This window comes from Polyodon spathula, chromosome 1 (genome assembly GCF_017654505.1).
Source record: "Polyodon spathula isolate WHYD16114869_AA chromosome 1, ASM1765450v1, whole genome shotgun sequence".
NCBI classification, from domain to species: domain Eukaryota; kingdom Metazoa; phylum Chordata; class Actinopteri; order Acipenseriformes; family Polyodontidae; genus Polyodon; species Polyodon spathula.
Genome location: NC_054534.1, coordinates 47476578 through 47488794, shown reverse-complemented (window position 1 = coordinate 47488794; position 12217 = coordinate 47476578). Strand labels below are relative to the sequence as shown.

General features: G+C 37.9%; 1 protein-coding gene across 3 annotated transcripts in view; it reads right to left on the bottom strand.

Moving 5' to 3' along the window:
• Window positions 1-12217, bottom strand: part of zcchc7 (zinc finger, CCHC domain containing 7) — a 246427-nt gene that overhangs the window by 221780 nt on the left and 12430 nt on the right. For all 3 annotated transcript variants that reach the window (XM_041256800.1, XM_041256817.1, XM_041256808.1), the window contains one exon: window positions 10475-11136. In XM_041256800.1, the coding sequence (XP_041112734.1) occupies window positions 10475-11105 (631 nt within the window). In that variant the 5' untranslated portion in view covers window positions 11106-11136. The remainder of the gene's footprint in view (window positions 1-10474; window positions 11137-12217) is intronic.

Genomic DNA, 12217 nt, shown 5'->3' with positions numbered 1-12217 from the left:
AAAAAAAATAATAATACTAATAATAATTTATAAAAAAAAAATGAAATAGCTTGGTTGGATAAGTGTAACCCCCTTTGTAATAGCAATTCTAAATTAGCTCAGGTGTAACCAATCGCTTTCAAAATGACACACCAAGTTAAGTGGCCTCCACCTGTGTTAAATTGTAGTGATTCACATGATTTCAGGATAAATTCAGCAGTTCCTTTAGGTTCCCTCTGCTGAGTAGTGCATTTCAAAGCAAAAACTCAACCTTGAGCACTAAGGCCCTTTCAAAAGAACTCCCTAAAAAGCTGCTGAAAGGCACAGATCAGGGGATGGGCATAAAAAATATCAAATGCCTTGAATATCCCTTGGAGCAAGACCAGGATGATTATTAAGAAGTGGAAGGTGTATGGCACCACCAAGACCCTGCCTAGACCAGACCGTCCCTCCAACCTGGGTGACTGAGCAAGAAGGAGACCGATCAGAGAGGCTACCAAGAGGCCAATGGAAACTTTCCAAGAGCTACAGGCTTTTATGGACAAGACTGGTCAAAGAGTGCATGTGACAACAATATCCCAAGGACTCCACAAATCTGGCCTGTATGGTAGGGTGGCAAGAGGGAAGCCATTACTGAAGAAAGCCCACCTTGAATCCCATTTGAAGTATGTAAAAAACACAGGAGATTCTGTAGCCATATGGCAAAAAGTTTTGTGGTTTGACGAAACTAAAATGGATCTTTTTGGCCTAAATGTAAAGCGTTATGTTTGTGCAAACCCAACACAGCGTATCACCTAAAGAACACCATCCCTACTGTGAAGCATGCTGGTGGCAGCATCATGTTATGGGGATTTTTCTCATTGGCAGGGACTGGGGCACTTGTCAGGATAGAAGGGAAAATGAATGGAGCAAAGTACAGAGAAGTCCTTGAGGAAAACCTGCTGCCCTCTGCAAGAAAGCTGAAACTGGGACGGAAGTTCACCTTTCAGCAAGACAACAACCCAAAGCACACAGCCAAAGCTACAATGGAGTGGCTAAGGAACAAAAAGGTAAATGTCCTTGAGTGGCCCAGTCACAGCCCCGACCTAAATACAATCAAATTTGTGGCATGACTTGAAGATTGCTGTCCATCAACGCTCCCCAAAGAACTTGACAGAGCTTGAACAGTTTTGTAAAGAAGAATGGTCAAATATTGCTAAATCTAGGTGTGCAAAGTTGGTAGAGATCTATCCCAAAAGACTCAGGGGGGTTGGAGACTTATCCAATTATGATCCTTCAGTTTTCTATTTTTACTATATCATTTTTTTTCTCAATAAAAACTTTTTTCCCCTTAAGTGTGGAGTATGGTGTTTAGATAAGTGGGGAAAAAAAATCCCATTTAAATGCATGAAACTCTGAGGCACTGACACAACAAATTGTGAAAAACAGTTCAAGGGGGTGTAGACTTTCTATAGGCACTGTATCTCTATTGATCAATCGATCGATAGATAGATTATATATATATATAAAAATACATATATATATATATATATTGATAATAACTTCCATATCGCAACATTGTGGGATTAAAAAATAAATAAATCACGTATGCTCACAGAGACATACTTTTTATTGCTAACACTGACAAAAATACAAACACAGTATAATCAAGTTTATTTTATATTAAGATACAACAAACCCTATCCATACCAATCATTATTGGTCTTGTAGGCTAACACCACACAAAGTACTATTTAACCATTTTATTCCATTGATTGGCGTTTTTCTTTTTCTAAGAACCCGATTAACAAATGTATTTAAAACATTCAATAGCTACAAATCCACAACGTGTATACCCTCTCTCGTTTTTGTGATTACTTACACACTAGTAATGTATTTTTAAAATGTGAACTTCAGGTATTGTAAGATGTACTTTTAAAACATCAAAACACATCACAAAATAATGCAACATTCAGCATGACACCGTAGACTACTTAACACATTTAGAAGCACTGTGCATTAGAGAAGATGAAATCACTTCCAGACTGGCTAGTCTGCGCAGTGAAGTACAGTACATAAGTATTAGGGTTTTGAGGTATCTGATGATGGTGTGGAAAAGTAAAACAATATAACAAGACCTTGTTTCTCCATGGATATTAAGATACCAAGTTAAAGTAAGTTATTGCTTTTCTTATGTTAATATCTGTTAACATCTATATGTATATGTTTCATATTGCAATTATGTTATAAAAGTTTTCTGTATTTTAGAAGACTGATATACAATTTTCATTTCGTTGCCCACCCTTAATATAGCAGTTGTTATCTCTACTGGACTTGGAAGCCATCAATTCCTTCGTTTTGTACAAGGAATGCACCAAGGAAAATATCAGTAGGAGAGATTTCATCTTGAAGCTAGCCACAGCGCTTCAGCAGAAACATTTTGAACAGACGCAATTGAAAACATACATCACTTTGGTTTGCAATTTTATCTGTCCCAATATATTTATATATTTTTACGACTGTTTTTATTTTCAAATGTATAACTATGTATGATAACCAAAGAGAGCCCACTTCTCAAAAGAAAGTGGCTAAACAAAGCCTTTCAATATACGTTACTTCAGCCACTTAACATGTGCGCTGATCAGAAAACGAAAATACTATTAAGATTTAAAAGTGTATGTGTACAAATGATACTAATTTTTTCACAAGCAAACTCGTAATCGAGCTGTTACCATATGAATCATAATAATCCTAATTAGGGATGGGTCAGTGTAGTAAAATACAAGATTACACGAAAATAAAAAATTATATATATTCTAATAGCATAGTACATGTTCTACACACAAAAAACTGTGAACTAAAATAAATAAATGCATATAGCAAGAGCTAAAAGAAGGAAGTCAGACTTGGGAAACATTGAAATTAGAAAAGGTCATTTAACGTTATGATGACTATAAAAGACATACTAAATGTTAAGCAGAACACCACAGTGACTAATAAGAAAAAGCAATATACTTGGGACTTGGTTATTTTTAATTTTTTTAACTCTGGACTGCAGTGCTCATTATAAAACATCTACTGTTGACTTTCTGTGAATGGATGGAGTAACGTCAGCATTTGCACTGACCATTAAAAGTACAACCAGGAATGTTCCTTGTTTTGAATTACAGCTGGGACCTTTGCTTGAACCAGCACATCAACATCTGGAGCAAATGACTGGGCTGAGAATATCTTGAATATTGTTAAGTTGAGAATAACATTTTGATTTGTTGATATTCACAATGGAAAACTTGCCGCTTCTTAGGGCACACTATTTCAGCAGCTTTTAGTAGCATTTCTTCAAAAACTCTCCATCACAAAATGGTTTTGAAGAAACAGCTATTTTCACTAAACAAGTTTGACACCCCTGCCATAGTGCGTGTAAACACATAGGCATGCAGGTAATGCTGATATCCTAAACCAGTGTTAAAAATAACAACAACAAAAAAACAAAGTGAAAATCTGAAGCTGGGATCTTTTAAGTAAAAAAAAAAGTTTGAGTTTGTTATGCCTGTTTATTAATTGTGTATGTATTTGCGTACAGTCGAATACAGAACAACAAAATACGGATAGACCCAGGAAAAAAATAAAACATACTGTATACAATGAGAAATAACCAGAGCTTGTAGTCTCCATTGTCTTTCAAATTCTTTACTCCCCTGCACTGTGTTAACGAAGCGTGTGTTAAAAGTAAAATATCATGAACTCTGACAAAACTGACATCACTAGTGGCTGTCGTACTGTAGGTGAATACTTCAATCTCTACAAAAGTGTCATCATTTATTTTAGGATTCGGAGCTGGGTGTCCTCCTAAACTTCATATAGTTTCAGCAATTTACAGTCCTCCAAAATCCTCCTGCAGCTGCTGCTCACTGTCTTATCATTACCATGTTGGGCTGTGTTCTTTCACTAGCCAGGAATTCAAAGGTAGTTTTTTTTTTTCTCTCAACATAAACCATTTGACAATGTGTGAATAGTATAACTCACATGCAAAAATCTTTTGATTTGTATAATGCAAACTGCATAAACAAAAGTGGTTGTATTAAAATCCACTACCAAATCATTACATATAACAACTCTACATGGCGCCACTGCCGTCTGTGGAGCAGAGTATAGTATCCAAAGCACTGGGGGGGGGGGGGGGGGGGGGGGGTACATATATTCAGTAAAATATGAACTGAATACCTAGAGTACAAGACAGTGTAAGACAAGTGCTATGGTAGAATATGTTTGAAACATACAAAATATTCACTAACACTAATAACAGGTCATGTTATCCAGAGGCAAACCTTTAATTTCTTCATTCGCCATCTTGAAAGCAAAGCGTTGTATAGCATAAGCTGTATTGAAAGAAATGTCTCAAAATCCCTCTGCTGTTTGGGATTTGTTTGTTAAATGCCCAGAAGACCAAATTAAAGCTGAATGCAATCTGTGCAAGCGACTGTTGATGTATCATGGAGGCACAACCAATCTCCGGGGTCACTTGACAAGCGTTAGTTCATATTATTATTAATTTTTAGTAGTAAAATGTGACTGATAACCTGATTGGTACGATGACTGTTAAATAAAGCTTTGTTTTCCTAAGTCCGCTGCAGTTGGTGCTGCTGCAATGCACGCTTACTGTATATATCGCAAGCAGCATCAATTACATGTAAATAAACAACATGGATTTGTATTTAAATTATAAAAACATGATTACTGTTCTATTTAACATATTTTAAAACTATAAGTGAATGTTTTATTCCATTTACATGGATTACCTGTAAAACAGAATTTTCAATCAAATATAACAAGTAGATATGGCGACGTCCCCAGTAGTTATGCTAATTAATACCATCGAAGGTTTGAACCTTCCTTCGGTAATGTGTTCCGACCCTTCGAAGGTCAAAATATACCCTTCATTGCAGCCCTATTACCAAGTAATACCATGTATCATTGGAACCATCTGATAGATCATATGGGAGCAGGAATGTCTGCTACAGCACAACCATAACAAGGAAAAGTTAAATGTATCAATGAAAAAGTGAAGAACACTGACTGTCATGAATGCATTTTTTAAAAATCCATTTTACATTTCAAGCACAAGTCAAAATTTACCTTGAAAATGTACTCAAGGCTTCCAAAGCAAATCCAAAGAAATGTGCAATTTCAACCTTTGGAGGAAACAAAGTATACAGTTGTGGTCAAAAGTTTACACATGAAAATGGAAACTTATAATTTCTAGAAATTTCTCAAATACAAATAATTTTGCTTTCATGGATGAGAAAAAAAAAGTTATATTCAAGTAGAGGGCTACAATTATTTATTTCAGCATTTATTTTTTTTGGTTGCAAAACTCAAAAAATGCTAACTCAAAAGTACTCATACCCTTTTACTGCTATTATAGTATTGTCTACAAGGTGCTAGAAATTTCAATATGATAATGCAGAACCTAATTCTAGAAAAGTCTAGAACCTGCTGAATTGTAGGTGAGTATAAAAAGAGAGTATAAAAAGAGAGTATAAAAGGGTTAGACATTGGATGATTGATGTCATTACCAAGAAGTCAATATGGGAAAAAGTAAAGAACTATCTGAAGACCTGAGGCAAAAACATATTTATTGTCATAAAACTGGAAAAGTATACAAGAAGATTTCCAAGCAATTTAGTATCCCAATTTCAACTATTGTTTCTATTATGAAGATGTATCAGACTCATGGTACTGTCACAGCACTCCCTCGGTCTGGAAGAAAGAAGGTTCTTGCACCAAGAACAAGTAGAAGAATTGTGAGGAAGGTTAATAACAATCTGAGGTTGGCTGCCAAAGATATTCAAAGTGAATTGACTGCAAGTGGAACAGCCGTAGATTGAGTTTTGCATGGTGAAGGTTTCAATGGTCGCAGGCCATGGAAAAAGCCACTCTTAGGAAAACGTCACAAGGACAATCGCCTACAATTTGCAAAATGGCATTTGAATGATGGATATGAGTTCTGGTCAAAGTTTTTGTGGAGTGATGAAACTAAAAAAAAGATAAAAGAGCCATTTGGTCACGCTGATAGTCGTTACGTTTGGAGAAAGTCTTGTGAGGCATACAAAGAACACCCTAGCTACTGTCAAGTAGAGAAGTGGTAATATCCTTCTATGGGGCTGTTTTTCCTCTAATGTAGGGCTAGGGTAGATCGCGGAATCATGGACAGAATCGCGGAATTAGGAATTGGGAACGGAATTGGCATTTTGAGAATGGAATTCTGCTTTGCAACTGCAGCTTTATAAATGACGCTTTTATAAAACATTTTTGTACGTTTATTTGGTTCATTGGATAACGAGTAAACAGGACGTTTTGTGGGTGTTACGCTGATGGACTCTGTCTCTGCTGCAGCGCTGCCTGTGTGCTCAAGTTGTTTAAAAAAGCAACTAGCTGTTTTGTGAGTTCTATTCTGTGGAATCATTTTGGAGTTGTATAGACAGAAAAATGAAAAGTACCTGAAAAAAAAAAAATATCGTCACCTTCCCCAAACCTACTCTGGCTATTGCAGTAAGAACAGAAAATGGTGATAATTGTAGATTCAACAATGAGTGGACACGAAATACTTATTTATTTTACCAACTGTACCGAACGCAGAGCCAATGTGTTTATTGTGCAATAAACGTGTGTCAGTAGTTAAGGATTACAGCATGAAAAGGCACTTTGAAACCAAACAAATTGTTATGCCAGCAATAAGCTGTTTTCTCCAAAACACCTTTATTTGTTGACTGACCTACAGTACATTGTTACTAGTGGACTGCTTTAAGAAAGATTTTTTCCTGAAAACTACACTACGTCAGGGACTTAAAAAAATGAATTCAACAGATTTTTTATGTAGAAATATTATTTATGTTCAAATTACATTGTTAATTCTTAATAAACTGGTAAAAACTGAAAAAACAGAATTGGTCATATTGAAAAAACGGAATTTGCCATTCCCAAGAATGGAAAATCAGGAGCCCTAGTAATGGCACAGGGCAAATTCGCGATCATGGTTAAAATGGTCCTCCCATAGCATACCAAAATATATTGGCCAGTCACCTGAAACCGTCCGCCGGGGGACTTTTTGCCAACACAACAGTGTTTGTTTTGTTAGGTTTTCATTGTAGTTTTCAAATAGTCTTGCTGCTTCTTTATTTTCTCCTTATTTTTAAGTTTCCAGAGATCTTACGATCAGTTTCAGGTCTAGATTTAGACTAAAATTTTAGTAAGTGTTATTTCCCAATTGCTTATGCCTCAAAAGTATAGAAAATGGCTATTATTCCCCACAAACTTTGCTTTTGTGACCAGGACAGTGATATTTTGAAATTTACCTATTTTCCAGAACATTCCAGATAGATTCAGTGCTGAGTAAACTTGGAGTAACTTCTAGAACTTTCCAATAATATAAATAGCAGTATAAATACAGGGGTCTTAAGCCCGCCAGTTCAGTTTAGTTCCAGCTGCCTAAGTGGATACATACCTGCATTTTTCTGAGATGGCATCAAGAGGCTGCAAGCATCCGGCAGACGCATTTTGCTATGTCTGCAGTCAATTTATCAAGACAAGAGCGAAAAAGTACTCAGTGGAAGCATCTGCTAAGATGTGTGAGGCCTACAAGGCATATTTCGGCATGCCTGTCAGGCATCAAGACAAACCCTGGGCACCTCATTTCACCTGTGAGCACAGCAAAAAAACTCTGGAAGGTAAGATGGACAATTGTTGCTCGGAATTTTATGTTATAAAATTTGTTAATTTTTAAAATTGTGAAAGTTTTTAATTTTAAAATGTTTTACAATTGTCAATGTTATTGAAAAAATATATATGAAAAATGTTGCGAGAATCTCTTACACATTAGTCATGGGTGAAATAAATGTATTTTTGCAGGATGGTACAGAGGGGAAAAGAGAGCCATGAAGTTCGCTATCCCAAGAATTTGGCGGGAACCCACTGACCACTCAAGCAACTGCTACTTCTGCATGGTGGACCCTTCCAAACATCGGACTGGCAAGAATGCACCTGCTATCACGTATCCGGACCTTCCTTCATCCATCGCCCCGGTGCCACACTGCAATGAGCTCCCCGTACCCACTCCTCCGGAGAGAGAGCAGCAAGTCAGGGAGCGAGGAAGACGTTGTAGATCCAGATGACAATTTCAGAGGTGGAGCTGAGGAGAGAAACCCATACTACCCCAGCCAAAAAGACCTCGACGACTTGATTAGAGATCCTGGTCTCACCAAGTCCAATGCCGAGCTTTTGACATCTAGGCTCAAGCAGTGGAACTTGTTGGATGAAAGTGTGCAAGTCGCAGATCAGAGGAAGTGTCACCAACCTTTTTCCAGCTTCTTCACCCGTCAAGATGGGCCCTGCTTCTGCCACAATGTGACTAGTCTGTTCGAGGCAATCTGAATCGTCTGTAACCAGAATAAGTGGCGCCTCTTCATTGACAGCTCATCCAGGAGCCTCAAAGCCGTGCTGCTCCATAATGGTAACAAGTACCCGTCTCTTCCCCTGGCTCACTCGGTGTAGAGACCTTGCTGGACACCTTGAAGTATGATGAGTACGGCTGGGAGGTCATAGGAGACTTCAAAATGGTGGCATTCCTGATGGGTCTCCAAGGTGGTTTTACCAAGTTTCCCTGCTGTCTTTGCCTTTGGGACAGCAGAGACACCAAGGCGCACTACCACAGGTGGGACTGGCTCAGCGGACCGAGTTCTCTGTGGGGAGGAACAACGTCAAGTGGGAGCCACTGGTGGATCCCCGGAAGGTGCTGATGCCACCACTGCACATCAAATTGGGCCTTATGAAACAATTTGTCGGAGCTCTAGATAAGGAGTCGGCAGCCTTCAAGTACCTTCAAGACTTCTTCCCTAAGCTGTCTGAGGCAAAGGTCAAAGCCGGTGTCTTCGTCGGACCACAGATAAAGAAGATCCTGGAGTGCAGTGATTTCCCCAAGAAGCTCACTAGTAAGCAGAAAGCGGCTTGGAACAGCTTTGTCGCAGTGGTTCGGCGCTTCCTGGGCAATCACAAGGCTGAAAACTATGTGGAGCTGGTTGAGACTCTGGTGAAGAACTACGGCACAATGGGCTGTAGGATGTCCCTCAAAGTCCATATCCTTGATGCTCATCTTGATAAATTCAAGGAGAACATGGGAGCGTACTCGGAGGAGCAAGGCGAGCGCTTCCACCAGGATATACTGGACTTTGAACGCCGCTACCAAGGACAGTATAACCAGAACATGATGGGAGACTACATTTGAGGGCTGATTCGTGAAAGTGATTTACAGTATAATCGTAAATCTCGAAAAACTATTCACTTCTAAATCTTTTGTAGTCATTTTTGTATTACTTTAGTATAAATACATGTTCATTTGGATTCATATGTTTTTTTCTGACTTTATGTGAACGAAAAGACACAAATTCGCCCGTTTTCTCATTGGAAATAGGTAAATTTCAAAATATCACTGTCCTGGTCACAAAAGCAAAGTTTGTGGGGAATAATAGCCATTTTCTATACTTTTGAGGCATAAGTAATTAGGAAATAACACTTACTACCCAGGAACAAAAATTGTGTTACATAGTGGAATCTTGGGAAGGCTGTGAACAAGACTAGTCCTCAGAATTTGAATGAAATGGAACAATTTTGCGCTGAAGAATGGTCTAAAATCACTATAGAATCAAAAAAATATCCTAATTGTTTAAAAAGAGATTATTACTGCTAATGGTGGCTCCTTGTCAGGGTAATTTTAAATTAGCATTTTTGCAAAAAAAATAAAACATTGCTGAAATAATTGTAGCATCTATTTCTTACAACTTTTTTCCTCATCCACAAAATATTTTTTCTGCAATTCTTTGTTTGAGAAATTTCTAGAAATTATAAATGTCCATGGGGTGTGTAAACCTTTTACTACAACTGTATAGTTTCCTTTCACAATTGGACTGTATTGCTTAATTATGTTTCGGAAAAGAAACAAATCAAGGTTGCATGAGAATTATCTTTCTTGATAAAAATGATGTAAATGAACAGTAAACTTTCGTTTTTATGAATATAGAATATGTGCACTTTCTAAGTTGAACTGATATTAGAACTTTAAACATCAAGTTGCTGATATCACAGTGTAAAAATGATACCATGATGCAACTCATATTTTAGCAGTAAATCTTCTAGATATGAATGGGTTTTAGCACTGAAGTGGGGTGTTTCTGCAGATACTCCTGGTCACTGACGCTGTAGTTTGAATCTTTTACTATGTTTTCTACGTAAAGAATACTTGTGCACATAAATATCAATACTATTATAAAGTCAATACAATATAGTACTGAAAATGTGTATATGTGTATAGTCTAAAAGACGAATGGTTTAAACCTCAATATATTAAAACATAGATTTACAGCCTTACTCATAAGAAAATAATTGTTTTCCTGCTACTAATTAGCCTATTCATTTTCAAAGCTGAACAACTGTTTATAAGAAATCAAAAAGGAGGCGCGATTACCTGCTTCGTTTTCTGAAGTGCTGCTCTCGTCCAGATTGAGCAGGATGGTGTTGTCACCATCCTGACTGGCCCCCCCTAGAATCATCCAGCTCTCCACGCAGTCCGAATCATCGCTGTCTGACGTTTCCCCATCTTGGGATTTCCTGCTCTTCTCGACTACCACACTCTGTCGAAAACTACCGAGGCCTGTGCTCATGGTGGGGGCATCTCGCAGCCTGAAGGACTTGAAGCCGGGTGTCCTCTCAGTGAAACTGTTGGACTCCAGCTGAGTTTGCACATCCAAAGAACACTTCTTTGGAGTCTTACAAATTGTCCCTTTCTTTCCTTTGATAATGCAGACACTGTCTGGATCAGTCTCATCCGATACTATAATGACCTCCGCAGCATCTGAAATAAGGACAGGTTCACTATCGGTGATGAAATTCCTCTTCTCCAGCAGTGTTGCAGCAGAGGGCTGAGTTACCTCTTTTTCTCTATCATCTGATCCTGGCTTATCCAGCTTCATGGAATAGTGTACTTGGCTGTACAGCTGGAACTCCATCTCACTGTCTGGCCCCGACTCACTGGAGTCCTCTGCCTCCCGGTAGAGCTCATCTTCATACTCTTCCAGTGCCTCATATCCAGCAAACATTCTCTAAAACTCCAAGTCGAATGAGTTCTGTCTGAGAAAGAAACATTTTCAAATGAAACTCGTATACATTCATTAAGATGAAACACAAGAATGAAAGACTGCGCCAATCAGAATCTAATAGCCAGTAAACATTCTCACCTGCAGAAGTAGTACAATAACAAGCAAGTGAATACAATTAGAAATATGCTGGTGTAAGTAAGCTTTTAAAAACACTAGCCTTCTGCTACACACACTTCGGATTAAATTGTTATGAAACTGAAATCCCCAACGTGTATTCTGAAAAGTATGGGCAAGACAGCAAATATGACAGACTTTGTTTGGTAGAGGAATGATAATACCGTACAACACGGCATTCTGGCTGGTATTAAATTCCGCAGACTTGCTACCTTGGGGGATTTTGACTTTTTTTTTTTTCACTTTCACAAAGAAAAAACATTCAAATACATGTTTACTTAATGAACTTGTCTGCTAAAACAGTATCTCGTTTACAGTATCTTGTTATAGTGCCTACAATGTCACTGTAGCAACTTGAAGAGATGCCAAGTTCTGAAAGAGGAAAATAGTAGCACTTGCCGTTAAAAATAGTAGCACCTGACCAGTAAAAAAAATTACCTGGTGAATTACCTTATTTTCAGGATCAGGTGCTGCTAGCGCCTTCAAATTAAAATGAAATCACCTAAGGAAGAATCAGATCTGTACCGAAATATTTAACCTCCAAGTATTGATAACCGAACATTTACAAAAAAAAGGCAAACTCAATCAGGGATCAAATTACTTGCTGGCGATGTCTGAGTCCGGAACTGCTGCTTTGCAAAGTGGACCGATATGATCCGAAACAGCAATCGGAAGATTGTGCTCAACATAAAGTTTGCAAAAAGTGTCTCTGCCTTTATCAAGGCATTATCTTCACCACAAATTCACGCATAGATTTATGATTTCCAATAGACTGCAAATTATTGATTTTTTTTGTATCTACGTGAACAATGCAATCGTGACATTCACTGTGTTTCACCAAGAAGTCAGTCAGGCAATATTCACAGTAGACATGAGAGTCAGAGATTTTACTTGTTTTTTAAAAAAGGCCATTCTGTAGTGTATTCCTGTCTATTTCT